The sequence below is a fragment of the Rhinolophus hipposideros genome, assembly GCF_964194185.1.
Source record: "Rhinolophus hipposideros genome assembly, chromosome: 12".
NCBI classification, from domain to species: Eukaryota; Metazoa; Chordata; class Mammalia; order Chiroptera; family Rhinolophidae; genus Rhinolophus; species Rhinolophus hipposideros.
The window spans coordinates 72,661,508-72,684,473 of NC_138058.1; the positions used below are offsets into that span (position 1 = coordinate 72,661,508).

At 44.0% G+C, this 22,966-nt stretch overlaps 1 protein-coding gene across 12 annotated transcripts in view; it reads left to right on the forward strand.

The window, feature by feature from the left end:
* Window positions 1–6,190: 6,190 nt before the first annotated feature.
* Window positions 6,191–22,966, forward strand: part of KIDINS220 (kinase D interacting substrate 220) — a 91,717-nt gene continuing 74,941 nt past the window's right edge. For 9 of the 12 annotated variants that reach the window (XM_081069342.1, XM_081069349.1, XM_081069353.1 and 6 more), the window contains exons 1-4: window positions 6,196–6,362; window positions 18,186–18,329; window positions 19,695–19,793; window positions 20,799–20,897. In XM_081069342.1, coding sequence (XP_080925468.1) covers window positions 18,222–18,329; window positions 19,695–19,793; window positions 20,799–20,897 — 306 coding nt within the window. In that variant the 5' untranslated portion in view covers window positions 6,196–6,362; window positions 18,186–18,221. Of the gene's footprint in view, window positions 6,363–6,720; window positions 7,397–18,185; window positions 18,330–19,694; window positions 19,794–20,798; window positions 20,898–22,966 lie in introns of those variants that run through there. The other 3 variants (XM_081069351.1, XM_081069348.1, XM_081069346.1) reach the window with 3 other exon arrangements.

The following is a 22,966-nucleotide window of genomic DNA, read 5'->3' on the forward strand; positions in this document are numbered from 1 at the left end:
AGACCTATAGGTATGGCGTCCTCACGCCACAGAATTAGTTCCCAGTGTCTAGTTTTTAAAATTATATCCTAACATAAAAATCAGGCAAGTTCACATAAAAATCCAGATTTTGAGCAACTGTGACGCCCGATACAGGTAACACTGGATTTTCATTTCCACAAAGTGAACGCGTTGCTGGAGAGCACTTCCTGCTGCATTGGCTCCTGTGCACGGCCCACCTCTTACCCGGGGGCAGAATAGATTCACTTCTCTCACCCACATCAACTCAGCCCAAATAGATCTTCATTCACTGACAGCCCCCCTGCAGAGGTAAAATGGGACCATTTGTCTTCAAGCAATCCCATCAATGTTGCTTCTCTCTACCCAACTCTGTAAGGGTTTGAATGACCCTGAGTTTAAGGTCATTTCTATGGCAGCTTTTATGCGTACAACCAGCCCAGCCAAGTATTAGACTCCATTCTTTGATTCAGCTGAGCTGGTGGTAGGATCTTGAGCTGGACGAGGATTGTACTGAATGGAGTGTTAAACCATTGGGTTTATTCCTGCTCTGTGCTCCAATGCATTTCAGGGAAATGTTCCATTCTCACCAATTGTGGTGACCCAACCATGCTCTGACCTCTGAGGAGAATGGGATGCAGGGCGGTTTGCAGCTAATGTCACTTTAGAGATGCACATCTTTGGACAGTGCTGGAATCATGGGGAAGAGACGCTCTATTTCCGTTGGCTGACAGGATATGACGTCGTCCGGGGGCAGTTGGTGGGCATCTTGCTTTCATAAAGGGAAAGACCACCTGAGAACGACGCCAGCACAGAGGGAAGGACGCAAAGCCAACAGGTCAGGGGAGATGATTCCTGTTGACATCACTGAGCGCCCAGGAAGGAGAATCTCTCACGGAAGCCCCTGTGGACTTCTGTAACATCTCATTGGCCAAAACTGGGTCATGAGTCCTTGCCTCATCCAATCGCTAGCAGGGGGTTGGGGGAGGGGAGTGGTTGCCATAACCGACTTGGACCAACTGTGATTCCTTCCAGTTGAGCGTCCACAGGAAGAAGGCAGCATGTGTGCTCTGTGGGCGAGCAACACCACCCTGCCACAAAGGAGACATGGACAAGGGAGCTGAGGGCTCAAAGCCAAGGGAACAGAAGACCAAGAGGGTACACCGTGCAAAGGTGCAGAGTTGTGCCGATTAAGTCCAAGTATTACATCACTCCGCGCTCCTCAAGCTGGAGGATGCAAAACAAGAGGACCCAATACATCTTTCTGAAGTAAGACATTTATTGAAAGGTTTAGAAAACCAAGTAAGAACCATACATCCCTTTCCCACAAAGCAGGGGAGGGAGGAAGGACCCAAGGAAAAACCGTCCAGTCTCTGAAGTTGCACCCAGCTGGGGGCCGAAGTGGTAGACCTGCAGTGAGGGTGGTCCCTTGTCTTGTCTGCCAGGGAGCTCCAGGCCATCCTCCAAGCAGGTGCTTCTGAAGGCCTCAGCTTTATCTAGTTCAGCCCCTAAAATGCAGGGAGCCTGGCTTGACCTCCCCGGAGTCTTGTTCTAGCCCTGCCTCTGCCTACCAGAGTCTAAAGGGGCTTTACCTTACTCCGTTTGCAGTACCCCTTTTTTGGTGGCAGACAGAATATCTTCCTAAAAAAATTCAAGCATCTCCTAGCCACATGGCCCCGGCCCTGTTTATTTTCTTCTAGGTTTCCACTGCTGCTGGTGGTGCTGTGGCTAGAGAGATGCTGGGGTGCTGGGCCAAGGGTGGTGGTGCTGGAACCAGGGATGAGCTCATGAATGGTGGACCGGGACCCTGGTCCGTGCTCGGGAGTGGCCGTCCTGGAGCCTGGTCCGTGCTCGGGAGTGGCCGTCCTGGAGCCTGGTCTGTGCTCGGGAGTGACGGTCTTGGAGCCCCAACAGTACCGGGGAGAGGAGAGCTTGGGAGTGGCGTTCTTGGGCCCCCAGCTGGGCTCAGGATTGGCGGCCTTGGCCCCTGTGCTGGACGGGGGGCTGGTGGTCCTGGACTCAGTAATGGAAGAGCTGGACTCCAGGGTGGCTGAAGGACCGCCAGACTCTTGGGCCTTCTGCGCTGGCTTGTGCTCCGCAGGCTGTTGCTCTACCTTCTGGGAACTGGACCACTCTGGTTGACCCTCCTGGGCTGGGGAGGGACTGCAGCTCTGGAGCTCAGGAGGACGAAAGGGCTTGACTTTGATGGTATGATATGAGCATTTTGGGATTTGTCTGTGTAAGATGTAATACGTGGCCTTGATGTTATTGTAGGTGTTGTTTGTCAGTGTGTCCTTGATGTCTTGCTGACGGAAGCCCAGGTTCACCATCTGCTCTATTACCCTGGGCTCTATGACGTTGGGTGGCTCAACGTATGGCTTCAGTTCTTCCTCTTGGTCCATATTGAGCCAAGGATCTGGCATGATGTCCTTCAGGTTTGCTCTATGCTCAGGTTTGGGTGCGAGCAGTTTTTTGAGGAGATTTTGTACTTCGATGGATAGATAAGATGGCAAATCATACACCCCACGGCCTAACCTCTCCAGCAGCTCTTCATAGCTGTTATCCTCAAAAGGGAGGGTGTTGGTGAGCATCTGGTACAGCAGCACGCCCAGGCTCCAGGTGTCCGAGGCACAGCCATTATATTTTTTGCCTACGAACAGTTCTGGGGCTGCATACAGATGGCTGCCACAAAACGTGCTGAGTTGGTGGACATTGGAGGAAGCTCCAAGTCCAAAGTCTATAAGTTTAACGTTCATGTGAACATCTAACAGCACGTTTTCCGGCTTCAGGTCGCGGTGAGCAATGCCCTTCTCGTGGCAGTAGTGCACCGCGGACACCAGCTGCCGGAAGACGCCGCGGGCCGTGGCCTCCGACATGCAGCCATGGTCCCACAGGTACTCCACCATGTCGCCTCCGGGCACGAGCTCCATGACGAGGTAGAGGAATTCCGCCGAGCTGATCGCGTGGAAAAGCTGGACGATGTTAGGATGGTGCAGGTCTGCCATGCAGCGGACTTCGTGCAGGAGAGATCTGCCTACTCTCTTGGAGACCCCATGTTTGATGATTTTCACAGCCACCTTCGTCTTGGTCAGAATGTGCTCGCCCAACACGACCTTGCCAAAGGCGCCCTTCCCGATGATTTTCTGGAGCTTGTAATGGGCACTGATGGGCCGCTGGTCAACGCGGATGTCTCTGATGTCACGTGCCATGGTGACCCGCGAGCTACACTCACTGACACTCACTACGCTCTCCAACTGTGCTACCAAACAATAACTACTAACTAGGCTGACACTACTAACTATAATATTACTAAGTGATAATAAACAAAAACCACACTAACTACGCTGACTAAATATACTAACTGTATCAACTATATTACTGTGCTAATAAACAACAGCAACTATACTAACTACGCTGTATATACTAAGGGAACAAGGAGAAAACACGCTAAAAGGTCCAAGTCCAACAGGTCACCACAAATCAGCTTCCTGGGCTATAACTGACGGAAAGCTCAGCCCAGCCAGGGCCTTATATAGCAGCCTGGGGTCATTCCCTCACACTGGTGCTTTATGAGCTCAGAGCCAGAAACTGACCATCTATGGCTAAGGATAAGCCACAGTGGTTTTCTCAGTTTGGGGTTTCAAGACCCCTTTACTCTGAAAAAGAGGGGGAACCCCCCCAAAGAAATTTTTGTTTATGTGAGTTATTAAAGACTGATATTTACTTTATTAGAATTTGAAGTCTGTAGGATACTTAAAAAAAAGAAAAAAAGACTTGTATTAGAATGTTTTTCCAGGGGTGGATAGTGTTGCATTTTGAAAAGCCCCTAAGATGATTTGTTTTCACTCCTTCAGCCAAGAAGTGATGCTGCCCTTTGAGAAGCACTACTTGGGTGTATAATAAAGTAAACTTTATGTAAAATGTTTATTTAAAAGGTATCTACAAGCAATTGTTCTTTAAAACCACCTGGTGCTTATTAATACTGTAGCTTAGATGAATAGTTCCCTCAGAAAATACTTTCAGGTGTGTATTCATTTTGTATACCTTCAGTTTTTGTTTTGTTTTGTTTTGTTTTTAAATAAATGGAACCCTGTTAAAAGTGAATTTGCTTCCAAAAGTGGCTACTTCATAGGCATAAAATTGGGTGTGCTCAGGGGATCAGACTGAAATAATGGTAAAGACACAAAGTCTACAAATTTTCACCATTGATTCAATCCAGTTAACTGCACAATTACAGTTTCACAACTTCCAGAAGTAAGTGTTGCCTGTTTTTCTCTAATTAGTAAATTACCATATGTCAATGTTCAATACATTGTTTAGAACAGATCTTTTGTCAATTTTTGTATCAGTTTAAAATAATCTATTTCAAATCATGGGAAAATCGTGAATATTTACTGAGTATATTGGATCTGATCTCAGTTTTCTTGAAGAGAGACTTTTTTTCTTTAAGCTCTGCCTGATCCTCTGTACTGAAGCTCCAGACATAGCCGAAACGTTTTAAAACTAAACCATTCACGCCTTCAGACTATGCCTCCCATCTTTCTCCATTAGCAGCACACAAAATGGAATGAAAGAAACATCTTGGAATGATTATAATTCAATGCTTTTGGATAACTTATTTATGCCATATGTTTTGTGCCATATGTTTTTTTTCTTAAAATTCATTCATTCAATTTGGTCTTCCTCACCAGCTCCCTGATGCCATTATCTTTCCTTTAGTGAACTCTGACGCACCTCTTCCTTTGGTCTTTCATCTGTCGCGAGCCTTTCGACACTCTTCTCGGTGGTGTTTTGGGTCCTACAGAATGCCCTTCCCCATATCCCCACACACTCGGGATTTATAGGGGCACTCATCAATACTGAGATATTCTGAAAAACACTTCTGTTCTAATCGGTACCTGCAAAGGTACCCAATTGGACACCTAACATGGTACCTGAAAGCAGAATCTCACAACCGTAAGGCCTCCTTTTGTCTGTTGTTGACAGCAGATGCTGCAGCGCTTCGTCACACATGCCTGCTTAATATTATCAAAGCAATGATTCATGTATTCCTCTCAGTATCCCGGATCTGCACTAGGGATCCTGCAGACATGGTCTTCATGAGTACATCAACAGAAACCTGTGTCACCTGCAGCAAATCATCCTAGGCCCGTATCACCCGCATGCCTCCCGGCGCAGTGCTGACCGGGAAACAAGGGAGCCTCACTTTGACACACTCTGGGGAGAACCGAGATTCTCATCATTGACGAGCTGGTGAGACGAGCTGGTGATACTGAAGTCTGGTGCTATTACTTACATGTCCCAGGGCCTCAAAGCGGACGCAGTCTTGCCTTCTGCTGAGTGGGGATGGCATACAGTGAGAAGGGGCTGAAAGATGGAATTGTTTTCATTCAGTCAAGCAGTGAAGCTGAGCGAGTGAGTGACCAGGAACTGTGTGTCACAGTGTCTTCACTGAGTTAAGACAATTGTTAGTCTTTGATTAAAATATGCCTTAGGTTTGAATGGGAGCCACACAGATGAGCCAGAAATTTTTATTTTTCAATTAAAATTTCAAATTAAAACACATTTTTTAAAAGACAGGTAAAGTTAATTTTCATAGTGTTTTATTAACCAAATTTATCCCAAACGTTATTTTTACACATAGCCCATGTAAAAATCAGTGATCTCATATATTTTCTTCTAATTATGTCTTCACAGTTGGTTTTATTGTTTTATATGTACAGCTGGTTCTTCTCAGTTCAAACTAGCCACACATTTCCAGTGCTCAGTGGCCCTACTGTGTTTCCCTGAAATAAGACCTAGTGAGATAATCAGCTCTAATGCATCTTTTGGAGCAAAAAATTAATATAAGACCCGGTATATAACGCATTGTAATATAATATAATACAACACCAGGTCTTCTATAGTATAGTATAATATAAGACCATGTCTTACATTAATTTTTGCTCCAAAAGATGCAATAGAGCTGATTATCCCAGTAGGTCTTATTTTTGGGGAACACGGTAGGTATTTAGAGCCCAGAGGGAAGGTGCCCAGGGCGGCAGGGCCTGGTGAGTCACAGCCCTGCCCCCGCCCGCCGCCCGTCCAGCTAAAAGGCCCTTCCACCAAGCGCCCACCCCCGCCCGCTGCCCCTTGCGGCCTTGCCTCCTGCGTGCTGGCTCCGCCCTCTGGGGGCGTGGCCACCCCGCCCCCCGCTTCGGGGCCACGTGATCTGTCAGTTCTGGAAGACGGTGGAAAATGGCCGCCGGGTGTGTTGAGGGCGCCGCGCTGAAAGCCGCCGCCGCTGCATTTCCCGGCTTCTAACGGCGCCTGCGGCAAAGCGGGCCCTTTCCGCCGGCGCTGTCCTCCGGCCGCCGTGTGAGACGGTGAGTGCGGTGGTCGGCTCTGCGGGCCCAGCGGGGAGGAGGCGGGGGCCGCGGCCCGGCGGGGAGGGCGAGGCCGGGCGTGGGGGCGGCGGCTCTCGCGCGGCCTGCACTGCCCGGCGCGGCGCCCGCGAGCCGCCGGCTGCCTCGCTGCCGGGGTTCGCTCAGGGGGAGCGGCTTCGTGGCCCGCCGGCGACGTGGGACTGAGCTGCTGGCACGCTGGGTTGACACGCGGAAAGATGTACGCCCACGAGGCATCTTTTGTCATCAGTGCCCGTCCCGGAGCCGCGTCTGCCAGCCGCTGGGGGCGCCCGTCCCCGGGCGGCCGCGTGTGCCGTCCCCTCCGAGAGCCCGCGGCGCCGGCCCGGGGTGTGGCTCCCACCCATTCGGGTGGCTCCCCTGCGTGTCTGTCACGGTCGCGCGTGGACACCGCGGAGGCTCCGGCGTGGGAACGGGTTCTAGAGGCGCCGGACGGGTCCGGGGCCGAGTCGAGGCTGAGACAGGCCGGGGCCCGGCGAGTTCTTTGTTCTCGGGCTCGACCGGCGGGGACACCTTCGCGGGAATCCTGCCGCGAGGCCCCTGCGAGGGTCGCCTTCTGGCCCCTCCGCAGGTCCCCCGGAGGGAGTGCGCCGGGGCAGGACCCCGAGGAACGCGCGCGGACACGCCCCGCGGTGCTCAGTTTCCTGCGCAGCTGGTGCCCCTGAGAGGGACTCGAGTTCCGCGTTCTTTGCGTGAGCGACTTCCAGCCCTTTTCCCGGGCGCGGCGTGCGGTGTCCGTCTCGGCTTTTCCGGGGCGCCTCTGGTCCAGCCTGGCCGGAGGGGGCGCCCCCGGCCTCCTCCACCCGCACGGGCGGTGGCGAGGGCGGGTAACGGTAACCACGCGGACAAAAGTCCTGAGCTGCCTGGCTCTGCTTAGGGCTGCGCCTTGCAGGCACCTGTGCGTCGCGCGGAGCCCTTTTCCACGTGTTCTTTTCACCTCCACTCAGTCACATAGTGTCTTTTATTCTATATGCAGACTCTCTCTTCCGGATGTTTCGGTAGGTCGGGGTGGTCACCTGCGGCGGGATTTCATGTCAAGTTTCTCTGTCTCATCTCTTCTGCGTCCTCACACCTGGCCCCTGTCCTGTGGGTTGTCTGTGTGGACGGCTCCCGGCTGGTAGCCAGGGTCCTGATTCTCTGTGGTTTTCTGCTTTGGGCCACACACATTGCTGGGATCCTGTGCGTGCCTCCCCTTCTTCCTGTCTTTGCTCCAGAACTGTCCACTGCTGCGCTTTATCTACTACCACATTAGGGCTGTTTAGAAGGCAAGGGACAGAGACGTACTCCTTTACTGCAGGGAAAAGGAGATTTCTAGAACTGAATGAGAGACAGCAAGAAATCAGGCTCCGCGGTGGCTCCACCTTCTGCGGCTCTCAGGGGCCATAGTTGTTCTCTCACCTGTGAAGAGCCTTTTTCCGTATTCCTATCTGTTGGGTTCTGTCTCTGCTGACTGGCTGTCTCCAAACTGTCATTTTGCACATGGCCCACGATGACGGGTCTCTGGTTTCTAATTCCCAGTTCTAGAGAGAGGAATCTTACCGGCCCAGCTTATCTTTGGAGCAGGCACATGTCGCAGATCCTGTGCCCGTCCCTGCTATGGCTGATGGCAGACAGCCTGGCTGTTGAGGGTGGCAGGAGCGGTGGGCCGGCGAAGTCCTACAGAAGAGGAGGATCCTAAGAGCTGCCTATGCAGTTATCCAGTTTGATAGTCACTGATGACGTTTCTACTTGTTCTAGACCAGGAGGAGGTTCTGGGGATATAAGAAGGAAGGCGACACAGCCCTTATCTTTGAAGGGGTTACAGATCTAACCACCCTCACCTTCCAGTCTTAGCTCTCACTTTTTACTTAAATATCCCATCCATGTTATTGTTTCCTGGCCGACACCACGTAGTCAGTCAGCACTCACGGTTTTCATGCTGTTTCTTTTGCCTGTTATGCCCTTCGTTCATTTCCCACCTGTTGAACCCATTCTTCAAGGATCAACACAAAATGATACTTCCGTGATACCCCTTGGGAGTAGTAACTTCTCTTTAAACTCTCATAGCACTTTGGGCTTCTCGAGCACAATTCTACCTTGAATTATAGGTTGGATTTATCTGCTTGCTATATCATTTGCTTTTTCTATTATGTTAGACAAGTTATTTAGGTATGAAACCTGTTTCTTATGTGTAAAATGAGAAATAATATTTACCTAATAAGATTACTGGAAAATCAAGTAAGATCATGAATATAAAAGCATCTCATAAACTGTAAAGCAATATATAAATGCTGTTTTTGTGATGAAGGTCTCTTATATCTCCTGCAAGTTGACTGAAGCCTTGAAAGGAACCCATAAATGCTGGCATAAGCCTTGCACATGATGGTGCTCAGGAAATATTTGTAGAACAGATGAGATCCTGCTCCCTGGGCTTCCTTCATTCACCTGATGTCCATTGAGTCTCTTCTATGTGCCTGGAAATATGTCAGGCATTGGGGCAACAGCCATGACCAAGCCAGGCATACTTCCTGCTTGGGAAAACAGATACTGCAATAAATTGCAGTGAATCTTTAAGGCTGCTTTTGGAAGAGCCCAGAGGAGGGGGAGAAGGAAGAGAAAGGAGGAAGAAGGGAGAAGAGAAGGCTCTTAAGTTGGTCTGGGGGTGGGGGGGTGGTCACTGAAACCTCATGGGGAAATTGATATTTACATTGAAACCTGAAGGCTGTGTAGGGTTTGGTTGGGCAAAAGTGTGTGGGGGTTGGCGGGATGTTGCAGAGGTGGGGTGGAGAGGTGGGGGCAGGGGTAAGATCCTGGACCTTGTGAAGGTGAAGGGGAGAATGACTTGAAGTTGACAGAAAATTTCTGGGAATGATGAGAGGAAGATGGGATGTAAGGGTGAGGGTACTGTTTAAGACAGATGAGAATAGAACCTGTGTAAAGGATTTATTTAAGAGGGAAAGCAGTGCTAATCAAAGGTGAAGCCACCGAAGGAGGGTCTGGGAGGCTTGCCCTTTGAGGGACACGATCTGATTTACTGGGCACGCTCTGAGATCAAACTCTTGATTTATCTTGTCAGAAGCCTGGCTGATGGGCGTCATTTTGTAACTATCAGCTGTGGCAGACTCTTTTCTCCTGTTAAATTAATAAATGTGATGTGACTTGATCAAATTCAGTTCAGGAAACATTTATCAATTCTTTAGTATGTACAAGAAACTGGTAGGTGCTTCTGAATTTGTGACGGTACCAACTTGTGACAGTCCCGCCATTCAGAAACTTAATAAAGAAGTGAAGCATGGATGAATGCAGAGGTGACCAGGTGTATAATCTGAACGATGAGCAAAGCCTGCGGTAGTATTAGCCCCCTAAACACACAGGGTAGAGAATCCTCATGTACCCGTCCCCCAGGTCCAACTAACAGTTATCCATATTTTGCCAACTTTAGTTGAGCCATTGCCCTCTTTTCCCAGTCATCCCCTTTTTCTTCCAGTACGTTAATGAGACCTATAGGGAAGGAATAATGTCTTATTCAGATGGTGATAACAATAGCACACTGCTTTGCAAATTGTAGACTGCCAACAAACTGTTGTTAGATTGAACTGTTATTGAATTATAGCTGTGTAGAATTGTATGCATTTTCTCAGAATTATATGACAAAAATAGATCACCTTTCCCTAATAGATTTGTTTGAAAGGATATCTTTTGGGCAGCTTAAGGCAAAACACCTTCAATTTATAAGATTTTTAAAACTATTTTATTAAAATTTTCAGCTTAATTTTAGTCTTAAGGAATCGAAGTCTAAGGTTTTAATTTTAGCCACTATCTGTAAGAGTGATAACTATTGTATGTTTTCTGTATCTAAAGGTGATATACATAAAATCCACATAACAGATTGGGGGAGAGGTAATAAGATTTGAAAATCTAAGATTTGTCTATTTTTCTTTTCTTCAGTAGTTGAGGTCAATAACTATAGTTACTTTTTTTTTCTTTTACTGTGCTTATTCCAGTCTTGTTTGGTATTGTAGTGAAGCCCCAATAAGGTTTGTCAGACCTTTGTGTGTGTGTGTGCTTTAAATTTGTATTTTAAAGCAATTGCAAACTCACAGAAGATTTGTAAGAATAGTACAAAGAACTCTCTTTTACCCCTTAGCGAGATTTACCAAATATAAAATTAAAATTTAGGTTGCACATAGTATATGTAATTCCTATTAATTCCATAATCATTTATTGATGATCTACCAACCCTTACTTAGTTTATGAGGATGAAAAGATGAATAGATTTTTTCATAAAATGATAAAATCCTGTTTTCAAGGATTTCACCATAAATTAATAATTATGACACATTATTAAATCACAATACTGAAAGTATCCATTTACTAGAGGTGCACCCGTTGAAAAGGTGCAGGGCAGGGCACGAGAAAATCAAGAGGGAGAACGGAGGAGGTCCCAGTGGAGGTGACCCCTGTGCTGGATTTTTTTCTTTTTTAAAGAGTTTATTGGGGAAGCGGAACAGGACTTTATTAGAGAACAGTGTATACTTCCAGGATTTTTTCAAAGTCAAGTTGTTGTCCTTTCAGTCTTAGTTGTGGAGGGCGCAGCTCAGCTCCAGGTCCAGTTGCCCGTTGCTAGTTGCAGGGGGCGCAGACCACCATCCCTTGTGGGAGTCGAACTGGCAACCTTGTGGTTGAGAAGACGCGCTCCAACCAACTGAGCCATCCAGGAGCTCAGCGGCAGCTCAGCTCAAGGTGCCATGTTCAATCTTAGTTTGAGGGGGCACAGCCCACCCTCCCTTGCGGGACTTGAGGAGTTGAACGGGCAACCTTGTGGTTGAGAGCCCACTGGCCCATGTGGTAATCGAACCGGCAGCCTTCGGAGTTAGGAGCATGGAGCTCTAACCGCCTGAGCCACCGGGCCGCCTCCCCCCGCCCCCCCCCCCCCCCCCCCCGCTGGATTTTGAAGGAGTTTTTGGTTTGTTAGAAAGTGACAGCCAGTTAGGCTTTTCAGGTAGTTGGATTGGTGTAGGCATGCTTGCTCATTCTTAGATATTGGGTTATCTCCTGCGTGCTGGCTAGACACTGTTCTGAGTACTGGAGATTCAGCAGCACACAAAACAGAGGTAGTCTCCACTCTCACTGAGCTACGTTTTTGAGTTGGAGTGGAGATTGAAGAGGCAAACAAAGAGAAACAAACAAACAGATGGTGTTTTAGATGGTGTATATTGGGTCAGTGTTGCTAGAGGCTTAAATGAAAAGAGAAGAGGCTGGAGTTACTAACGGAGGACCATGGGGCCACAGTCAGGAGTTTATTGTGTCACATCTGGAGGACACAGAAATTAGTCATGTTGGGCAGCGCAGTCACTCTTGTTGCTTTGGTGGAGTAGCTAATGGGAAAAACGTTATAGAGTGCGTCTACTAACCATTTGGCCTTCGGTGAAAGCATTTTGAATATACCCAAAAGTAAAAACATTGTTAACCTATTAAATTTGTTTGCAAGTTCAAAAAATGATCTTACTGCAACCTATGTAAAGATTTTTTTTCTAGCCTTGCTATTGGCTGTATCGGCCATTTCCAAAAAAAAAAAAAACGATGTCAAGACTTAACTTTCTTGTTAGTTGTGCAGAAGATGAATAACTTTATATTTCCACCAGACAATAAAAGCTGTAGACAATAGAGTCAAATGACGGCCTCTCATTCCAGAAGTATACTGTCTCCTGTGGGTCAGGAAATGTTCTAGGAGTTAGGTCTTTGGTATAAAACAAAAGACACTAGTGCTTTCTCTTAGGAAATTTATATCCTAGTGGGAGAGACAGCTGTCAAACAGGTAAATATATAAATTACAAATTTAGAAAAGTGCTGTGAAGGAAATGAAGAAAGGATCCTATTATAGAGAATAATCCAGGTTAGAGGAATCCATGAAGGAGGGGGTAGTTAAGAAATGTTAAAATCCTATTATTATGTAAAATAGCTAATAGTTCTCAAGTTTGTATGTGTTAGACACTATTTTAATCATTTTTCTTGTGACTATGCAGTTATTTAAAGACAGTGAAACTTAGTGAGGTCAAGAAACTAGCCCAGGCCGATGAAATATTAAGTAATAAAGTCAGGAGTCAAACCCAGGCCATCTGGTTCTAGGGCCCATACTTTTTACCACTATACTGGGAAGACGGCCTTTAAGCAGAAGGCCTTTTTGAAGAGATGACAATTGAAACTGACTGTTGGACAACGTTTATGTTTCTGTCTGTGGTCAGGTATGATTTCCAAGTGGTTTTGTTTTTGTCTTGACATCATGGTCAGAATGACCTCTGAGATTGTGTTCTGTGAGATAGTTTATGTCCAGATGAGAACGCCAAGGTCTGTCGTGCCCGGCCCACTGCTGACCCTCAGGGATGGCTTTGCTCTTTGTCAGCCCCTGTTATGTAGGTGTTGGGCTACGCGTAAGGTGGGCGCTGCCTGAGGAACTTGTGGTTGAGGGGAGATGTGGACAGGATGAGAAGGGTGGGAAGCTGAGTGTGGTATGAGCAGTCCGCATTTAGCTGTGTACCCAGGATGTGGAGGGGTCCCAGAGCAGGGCCACTGGCCCCCTTGGAGGGAGCAGCCAGTCACTGTAGGCTTCCAGGAGAAGCGCACGGCCTCACCGAGGAGTAGGTGCTGTTCAGGCACCTGTGTGAAGCTGACAGGCAGTGAGTGCAAAGGCCTGGAAAGAAGAAAGACTGGGCAGCCAAGGAGCTGCAAGTAGCTAATCTGGCTGGAGCTGTGGGTGTGGGTGTGAGTGGGGAAGTGGGTTTGGGTAGAGGGTGGGAGGAATGGGACCTGGAGGGGAGGAGGAGATGCGGCTGCAGCGGTGAGATGGGGCCAGATTGTGAAGGGTCTGCATGTCCTCCCCATCGTGATCAAGAACTGAGTTCCTGGGCCCTCGCTGCTCTACACAGGGCAAAGCCTTTCGTAGGAGTTAGAGTTGAGTCTTTACAACGGCTGGAAGAGGCTTCAGGCTTTCAGTGCCTTGAATAACTTGCAATAAAGCCATCATCTTCTGTTCTCCCAGCACGAATTTATGGGAAACTAAGGGGAAGATTTTAAGAGACCTGTATTTTTCATTTTGCTTCATTTGGCAACTGGATTGGAGGGGGGAAAGACAGGAGGAAGGAAATGCAAGTTGGGAGACTGTCATGTTGATCCAGGTGAGAGATGGTGCAGGAGACATTTTTAGGACATTTTTAGGTATCTAGACCACAGTAGTTTCCTCTTTTCTGGAAACAGTGCCAATACTATGTGACCTTGTAATGCCCTCTCAACCCTCTGACTGACTACAGTTGGTTCCAGGCTGACGCCTGATACAATCTGGGCAGTCAGAGCCCTTCTGTGGGACTTTTGGACTTGGGAACAATGAGTAGTCTGCTCTCTCTAGTTTTAGAAACTGTTTCATTTGGGGCTAGTTGTTGACAGCCATATTCTCACTTGTGTAGAAGTTAGTCTGTGAAAGTATATTAAACCAATAGAGAATAGGAAGTGTACTGGCATTTGAGGTCCAGTGGCACCCACCTTTCCCGCAGTGTGGTTATGGGAAATAAACCAGTATCATTAAAATACATCTTCTGTTTGCTTGAGGTACTTTAAGTTTGTCTGTTGCACTGTTAGGCGTCTTAATTAGTTTGGATGGCAAAGGCCTAAAACTAAGGCCCCGAGAGTGGTCTTGGCTGGTCTCAGACATGCGGGGTGAACTGGACAGAAAGTGGTAACTGTTGTATTCTGGCGAGAGAAGTTGGTGCTTTGCTAGAGTGGATATGAGAGTGTTCAAAATGGGGGCAGCACAGTGAGCAAAGACAGGTGTGTGGATAAGCATGGCAGGTGGGGGCAACTTTGAGAGCCTCAGCGTAGCCAGGCTCCAGGATGGCTGGGCTGGCAAAAAAACGTGCAGGTCGAGCCAGATCCTGCGTGCCCTCCTGACTCCGGATTAGCCTCGGTCCTCTAAGAAGCAGATGCAGATGGAGGCGTTGGATGTGGGCGATGACTGTTAACACAAAGCTCTTACCGCTTTCCAATGATAAAAGTATCACATTCTAAACAAATCAGGAATTGAAGGTTCTAAAGAAAATAAAATTATATTAATGCCATTTTAGTATTTAAAAATGTGTATATTTTTTTTTTTATTAATTAATTTATTTATTAGTTTCAGGTGTACAAAACAAGGTAATACTTAGACGTTCATCATTTATATCCCTCATACTGTGAACCCCCCTCCCCCCATCCACTATCCCTCCGACCTCACACTGAACCATCACATTATATATATAAAATTATAGTTGGCATTCATTAATGTTTAGCTTCTGATGTACAATGCCATGATCAGGTATCCACAGTATCCCTGAGGTGGTCTCCCAAATAGGACGCATGTCCATCGGATACCCAACAAAATCTTTACAACATTATAGAATACCTTCCCCAAATTAATTTTCAAAAGAAAAACCCTGAGGCCATCTTGTGGTTACCAGCTGCTTCCAAATCCCTTCACCTTTCCCCTTATCCCCAACCCCCTCCCACACACCCATCTAACCACTCTCGGTTTTTTCTCTGCGTCCCCAAAACTGACTCTGATTAGTTCATTCACATAGTCTTTTCTTTAGATTCCATATATAAGTGAGATCATATGGTACTTGTCTTTCTCTTTCTGACTTATTTCACTTAACATAATGTTCTCTAGATCCATCCATGTTGCTGCAAATGATAAGATTTCTTTCTTCTTTATGGCTGCGTAATACTCCATTGTATAAATGTACCACAGCTTCTTAATCCAGTCATCTACCGATGGGCATTTTGGTTGTTTCCATATCTTGGCTATTGTGTAAAGTGCTGCAATAAACATAGGAGTGCATACAGATTTTTGAATTGGAGTTTTGGATTTCTCCGGGTAGATGCCTAGGAGTGGAATTACTGGATCATAGGGTAGTTCCATTTGCAGATTCCTGAGATACCTCCATACTGTTTTCCATAGTGGCTGCACTAATCTGCAGTCCCACCAACAGTGCACTAGCGTTCCCTTTTCTCCACATCCGCGCCAGCATTTGTTGTTTGTTGATTTATTGATAATAGCCATTTTGACTGGAGTGAGGTGGTATCTCATTGTGGTTTTTATTTGCATTTCTCTGATGGTTAGTGAGGTTGAGCATTTCTTCATATGTCTTCTTGCCTTCTGTATGTCCTTCTTAGAGAAATGTCTCCCCAAGTCCTCTGCCCATTTTTTAATTGGGTTGTTTGTTTTTTTGGAGTTGAGTTGAGTAAGTTTTTTATAGATTTGTGATATTAATCCCTTATCAGATATATCATTGGCAAATATCTTTTCCCATACAGTAGGATCCCTTTTTGTTTTATTGATGGTTTCCTTTGCTGTGAAAAAACTTTTTAGTTTGATGTAATCCCACATGTTTATTTTTTCTCTTACTTCGCTCGCGCGAGGGGATATATCAGTGAAAATCTTACTCCGGGTAATGTCCATGAAGTTTCTTCCTATATTTTCTTCTAGATAAAAAATGTGTATATTTTAAATAGTTGAGACGCTTATATATCATTTTTTAGTTAATTTTTTTCTCCCAGTTAATATATCACAAGCATTTTTCTGCAGTACATATTTTAGAAACGTTTTGTTGACTGCGTATTATTCCACTGTGTGAATGTATTATAATGTATGTAATTCCCTCATCTCTAAGTTTTTTGTTCTTATGAACAAAATTATGCTGTGTTTAAAATCACTGTCCATGTTTCTTGCGGTTTTTAGAATTGATTCCTAGAATGAAGTTACTGGATCAAATAACATAACCTTCTTTGATGATTTTTTAAAAGTAAGGTGTTAGTGAAGTACAGTTTACATACAATATAATTCACTCTTTTTAGTGTTCAATTTTGAATTTTGACAAAGGCATATAATTTTGCGTAACCACCACCACAGTCAGGATATCCAACAGTCCGTGAACTCCCCAAGTTCTCTTATACCCCGTTGTAGTCATCTTATTCCCTCACCTTAAACCCTGACAGCCTCTGGTCTGTTTTCTGTCTGTATAGTTTTCCGTTTCTAGAATGTTCTTTAAATGGAATCATACAGTGCTATGGTTTCTGTTGTCTGGCCCCCAAAGATAGACTTACACCCCACATGGCAAACCACATTCACCCCATCCCAAAGCCTTGCAAAGTCTTAGAACATCACAACATCAACTCAGAGTCCAAAATCTCATTTGAATCTTGTCAGCTCAAAATTTCTAATTCTCATCATCGAAATCAGGTGTGAGTGAGGCTGTGGACATAGCCCATCCTACAGGAATAGGCACAATTCCTATTTATCTGAGAACCTATGAAACCCGAGAAAAAGTTATGTATTGTAAGATGCAGTGAGATTACACGCATGGGTACCAGGTGTAGACATTGCTGTACAAGAGGAGGAAATGGAAGGAAAAAGGAGTCACCAGTGCTAAACAATTTTATTAAGAGAGCAAACGCTTTTCATTTTGGTGAACTCTGATTTATCAATTTTCTTTTTTAAAGGGCCATACTTTTAGTTTTATATCAAAGAAATCTTTGCTGAATCCAAAAGAGTTGGTTTTCTTCTAGAAGTTTTGTGCTTTTTGATATTATAATTAGATCAATTTTGTGTTAGCATATGTGTTTGGTGCAAGGTATCAGTGGAGGTTTGTTTGTTTATTTGCATTTGGGTGTCCAGTTGAATAAAACAAAGTTCCTACTCTTTCGGGACTTACATTCTAGTTGTGGCAGATGGACAGTCAGCACACAGTATGTTGTATTGCTGATGGTGGTAAGTGCCCTGGAGCAGATAAAGCCGGGCAGGGCTGGGAGTGCGGGGACCACTGTGCAGTGTGAGTGAGGTTGGTACTACTTTACGGGACATGGGCAGGTTAGACTTGCCTCATGAGGTGAGCGCAGGAGGTAAGGGGGCGGCCATGAGCGTGCCTGTGGGAGAGAAGTTTCAGCCGACAGAAAGGCCAGTGCAGGGGCCCCAGGTGGCCCAGTGCTGGGTGTGGGTGAGGAGGAGTGCTGGGGGATGAGGCTAGAAGTGTAACCCGTCACTCAGACCGAGGTCAAACAGTGGATTACTTTGGGAAGCCAGGGGAGGGCTTGGAGCAAGCAGCGACATAACCTGACTCAGTCCTGCTCACTGTGTGGGGCGCCTGGGAGCTTGTTCAAGATGGACTCCAGGCCGCACCCACACCTGCCCACCTGCCGTCAGAATCTCTGAGGGGAGGGCCCAGGCATCTGTGTTTTACAAGGTCTCTAGGTGATTCGGTATTACGGTTTAAGAAGCTCTGGTCCAACTTGTGTTTTCAGAAGGTCACTGTAGCTGCCTGTGGAGCAGGGACTGTGGGGCAGGCACAATGGACGTGGCAGAGCAATGGGATCTGGGGGAGACATCACTGTGGCTTGGCCCGGGGGTGGGGAGTAGTAATCAGACGTGGAGTCGATTTCATTGGTAGAGCCAAAAGGATTTGCTAAGAGAGTGAATGGAGAGTGTAAGAGGGCGAGGTTGGTCATAGATAATTCTGAGGCTGGCCCTTGGAAGGATGGAGTGGAGCTGCCATTTTCTCAGGCGGAGAAGACAGCAGAGAGCAATGGAGCAGAGTGCTTCTTTTATTTGGAGGGAGAAAATGGACATGAGTGTGAGTCTTGGAAAGAGGGGTGGGCATTGTGACAGCTGAGCTGGGGCTTGGTTTTCACTCTTGCCAGTGGAGGCGTATTTGTACAAGTTAAGGTTAAGGTTAGTGTTTTTTTCCCCTCGTCACAAATTATGTATATTTAATCTGCTTCTAACAGGTATTGGAATAAAGATAACTACAGCGTTCTGTGACAATGTCAGTTCTGATATCACAGAGTGTAATCAATTATGTAGAAGAAGAAAACATTCCTGCTCTGAAAGCTCTTCTTGAAAAATGCAAAGATGTAGATGAGAGAAATGAGGTAAGGTCAAGTTTCTAAAAGTAAATTCTTTTCACAAATCTTTGTTGACGACCTACTATGTAGAAGGTACGGTGTTCAGTAAGGATAATGGTGAGTAAGTAAGGAATAGGTGGCTCTCACCCTCAGTAATATTGTTACAAGACATTATAATTTGTTATAGTTATAGTACTTCAAATTCCATATTTTTGGAATACATTTGAATTTACATAAATGATTGCATATTGAATTTAGATTTATGATTGACTTTTTTTGCAGATGAAATAATCAATATTTAGGAATTTTGATTAATTTTAATCTGGACTCCTAGATTTTAAGTGTTTCTAGGAAGCATTAGAGAACTTCTAGACCCAATGCTCCTTTAAATGGGTTAACCAGACAAAATTAGGACTTTTTGAAATATTTTCTTTAAAGGAACCCCAATTCTCTTTCTGTGTTATTCATTCCACACACCTTGGGATTTTAAAGGCCTTACATCTTTAAGAGGCAGTTAAATAGGTCATGTGTTCTTTTTAATAGACAGAGAGGTATATATTTACCTTTTTCATTAACTTATATTAGCTATTTCTATTCAATAATATGAGTAAATAAAATGTTGCTCTTATTTCGTCATGAACATCCAAGCTGCAACATTTTATGGACTAATAGATTTTTTGTATGACTGTTTTGATGGCAAAATATGTATTTGTTTTATAAAACTTAGGAAAAATAATTATGTTTCTTAAAACTATATTTTCAACGTAGTGTAATTTTTTTGCCAGTGGATAAGAGGAATAAGAAGTCATTTTAGTTTTACACATTTACACAGGGTGCCAAAAAAATGTATACACATTTTAAGAAAGGAAAAAGTATATTAAAATTGAAATACTCAGTATATACCAATAACAGAAGATGAATACAAGTCACATGTATACATTTTTTTGGCACCTCTAGTATATGCATGTGTATGTGTGTGAACTTTTCCCCGTTTAGTCCTGATAATACATCTTATATCTGTTATTAAAACAACATTCTATTAAGATACCACATTCTAACTGTATTGTTAGAGAATTTAGTTACCATCAATAGCTTAAGATTTGTAGATATATTGTGGTAATTACTTTTCAGAGTCTAGTGTTATTAACATTTGCTTATTTTGAATGGAATTGCAGTGATGCAAACAGATTAATAATGTAGTAAAAACAAAAAAGTTTAATTTTCTTTTTGATTTTTAAATTATTAATAAACCAAAAATGATTCTAAGTTAAAGAAATACTGCAAACGTTGCTTCACACCCCATCACAACAGTGTAAGTGTGGTATGTTTAGCTGGTATTTTGGTTAAAGTACAGCATCTTTACAAGCTCTCTGTGTCTTTTACATTCTCTAGTGTGGCCAGACTCCATTGATGATAGCTGCTGAACAGGGCAACCTGGAAATAGTGAAAGAATTAATTAAGAATGGAGCTAATTGCAACCTGGAAGATCTGGTATATATTGAATTAATTTACTCATTTGTCTTCTTTTTCTTTTCCTTAACTTGGCTGTGTTTTTTATTTTTAAGAAGTGATTCAAAAATATTAGGTTGCACACCGTACTTTCAGTTATATAACAACTTTGCCCAATAATATCCTCAGTCATGTTTTTAAAGTGTAATAAGAGAGAAACTTTTACTTTGAATGAAAGTTCTCAGCATTTCATATTTTTCATACACAGATGGCACTGGCTGGATAGGGAATGTAAAATTAAATGTCTGCCTAGAAAATATCCATGTATGAGTCATATTGCTAAGTAAGTCCCCATAATGGTATCTTATTATAAATATCACTACATATGATGATGGCCAGAAAGATGTGGTCCGTTCTGATATCACTTCTGAGGGATAAATCATTGTTCTGAGGTTTACATTTCCTCTTACTGTCTCTGTTCCCCAGGAATTGGTTTTTAGGGCCACACAGCTATATCTGTTTTTTTATTGATTATTTTAATTGAATGAGCATTTGAATTACATTACACTCATGAATGAAAGCTAGGATAGGATACTGTAGCCTTTATTTAAAAAATAGAGGAGACTAGTTCTTTATCACACTTTCTAAACATATCATATGGGATCACTTTAGTTTGATAGCCTATGAATGTGCTCTTAACTCTGATTCCAGTATTTAATTTCAATTTATAGTAATTGCTAGCCCCAAGAATTAGCTCTAAGTCATCTCTTCTCCTTAAAAAAAAAAAAAAAAAACGCAGTGTGTGGTTAGAAGTCCAGTGAAAGACTGAACAGCTGTTGTGAAACCATTTCTACACCATTTTAATAACTCGAGTAGATAGTTTAAGTTCTCTTACCAGAACTTATGCTTCATGTTGGAATAGTTTCGAGCGGGTTAGACCATGTCAGTTGGTTATGATCATTTGGTAGGTACATTCGAGTTTATTTTTCCTCATTTTGAAATGTGATTTTTGGTGTTGAAATGGTAACATTTGTGTCTGTGTTCAAGGATAACTGGACAGCACTTATATCGGCGTCCAAGGAAGGGCACGTGCACATTGTGGAAGAACTGCTCACGTGTGGGGCTGACCTGGAGCACCGAGATATGGTACGGACGTCTGTGTGGCGTGTTCTTAGTCAGCTGGACTCCTAGTAACAGACGGAGATGTGTGAGACCGTGTGCTTTTATGTGTCGGGATCCTGTAATGGTGTTTTTAGGATTTGGGGTTGGGCGTTGAAATGACCCTCAAGAATGCTTTAAAACCCAGGTGATATAATATACCTTTTTTAGAATATTTGTTTCAGTTTATTTTAGAGTTTAAAATTCTGAAATATTTAAAAAAACTCATTACCCTTTAATATGTCAGTGTTTTAGAACTTAGGAGAGAATCGTTTCCTTTTAAGAAGAACATAGTATAGTTTTTAAAATATTTTGATTGTTTAGTCATAATTTTCAGAATAATATTTATAAATTTACTTAAAAATATAATTGTGTTTGGATATGCCATCTATACACATAAGTTTAAAAAGATATGATTCTTAATTATCTTAGCTCTTATTTGATCTTGACATCTGCTTAAAGAATAAAGGTGAAGAAAGGGATCATTTCTGGCTTATTTATTCTGTAAAATGGTCCGTCTTTTCAAAAATTAATTTTAACAGTGAAGAAAGGAAGGAATTAACCTGCCTTGGCATATAAAACGTGTTTTACTTTGTTGATGAAGTAACATATACTTTGTATATGAAGTATAGGTGGTCTGAGTTTTTAAGAAACAGCAGCATTCCACCATGTTGTACAGTGTTCTAGAACAATTCTGTGTGCTAAGGGTTAATTTTGTTCTCATAATTTTGTATATAGCTCAAGAAACTGAGCCTAGAGGTGCTCTTTCCCCAAAGTCACTCAGCTGCTAAGCAATCAGGCTGAGTTTTGCACCCAGGTCCGCCTTACTCCAAAGGCTTTCTCCTCTCATCGTTCCACGTATATTAGCAAGGGAATTAGGAAGTATAAAGTATACATATGAATGTGTAAACACTTAGTAAGATTTTTAAAAACATGATTTCTTAAACTTTTTTCGTTCTCTGTATTTCTCATTTCCCCAAAGTAATTATCACAACATCTTTCAGCATTTAAAGGTCTTTGTGTTTGGCACCGAAAATTAGGGAAACTGTGGACTGTGTCTTCCTTAGTAGTTAGTATTGAGGGGCCCTAATCTCAAGGCACTGAGCTTCGAGGGAAGGCATGGTCCCTAGGATTTGTGTAAGGAGAGGAGAGTGACCAGGGGGTCATCCGGGATTCAGAAATAATTCCAGGATATAATGTCAGGAAGTGTAGTGAGGATTCTTGCTTGAGAGGACGGGTACCAAATTATAGCTCTTGCTGTAGGCCGTAAGTGCCAATCTTTTCATTTTGCAAATTTGGACATAGTTTTCTCAAGATAAAATTTTTATCTCATAGATTCTTGCATAGGATGACAAATTAAAGTGAGGGCATGATATTAAAACAGTTCTGGGCGGGTATTTTACAAATTAAAATATTGTGTATGTAAGACTTGACTAAATGCCCAACTTTATAATTTGACCAAAATAAATTATGTCAGCCTTTCCATGTCTTTGATACTTTTCAAGACTACTCACCTGGAGTTTTTAGACTGTCTCTCAATTTGGATTTGTCTGATGTTTCTCATGAGCAGGTTGAGACTGTGCTTTACTGGGAAGGACACCACAGAGGGATGGGCTCCTAGCCAGGGTACCTGATGTCAGGCTGTGTCACTGGCTAGCCTTGGCCTTGATCTCGTGGTTAAGGCAGTGTCTGCCACATTCCTCACGGTCAGATTACTAGTTTTCCCTTTGCAATTATGTAATAAAGATTTGGGGGAAGATACTTTGATATTCTACAGAATATCCTGTTTTTGACTGAACTTTCGCTCATTTGTTTTAGCATCTGCCAATGTATCTTTTGTGCAGCAGTTACTGCTGGGGTGTTCTAATGGTGATTTTTCTATTTCCCTTATCCCGTCTGTATTTGTTAATTGGAATTCTTCTGTAAGGAAGAGTTCTCTGTCTCTCTGTCTCACGTATAAATATATAGGGACTCATGAATATTTATTTTATTCTTTGGGTTATAATTCAGGCCTGTTCCTATTTTGTTGCTCAAGTTGTCCCAGCTTTGGCCATTGG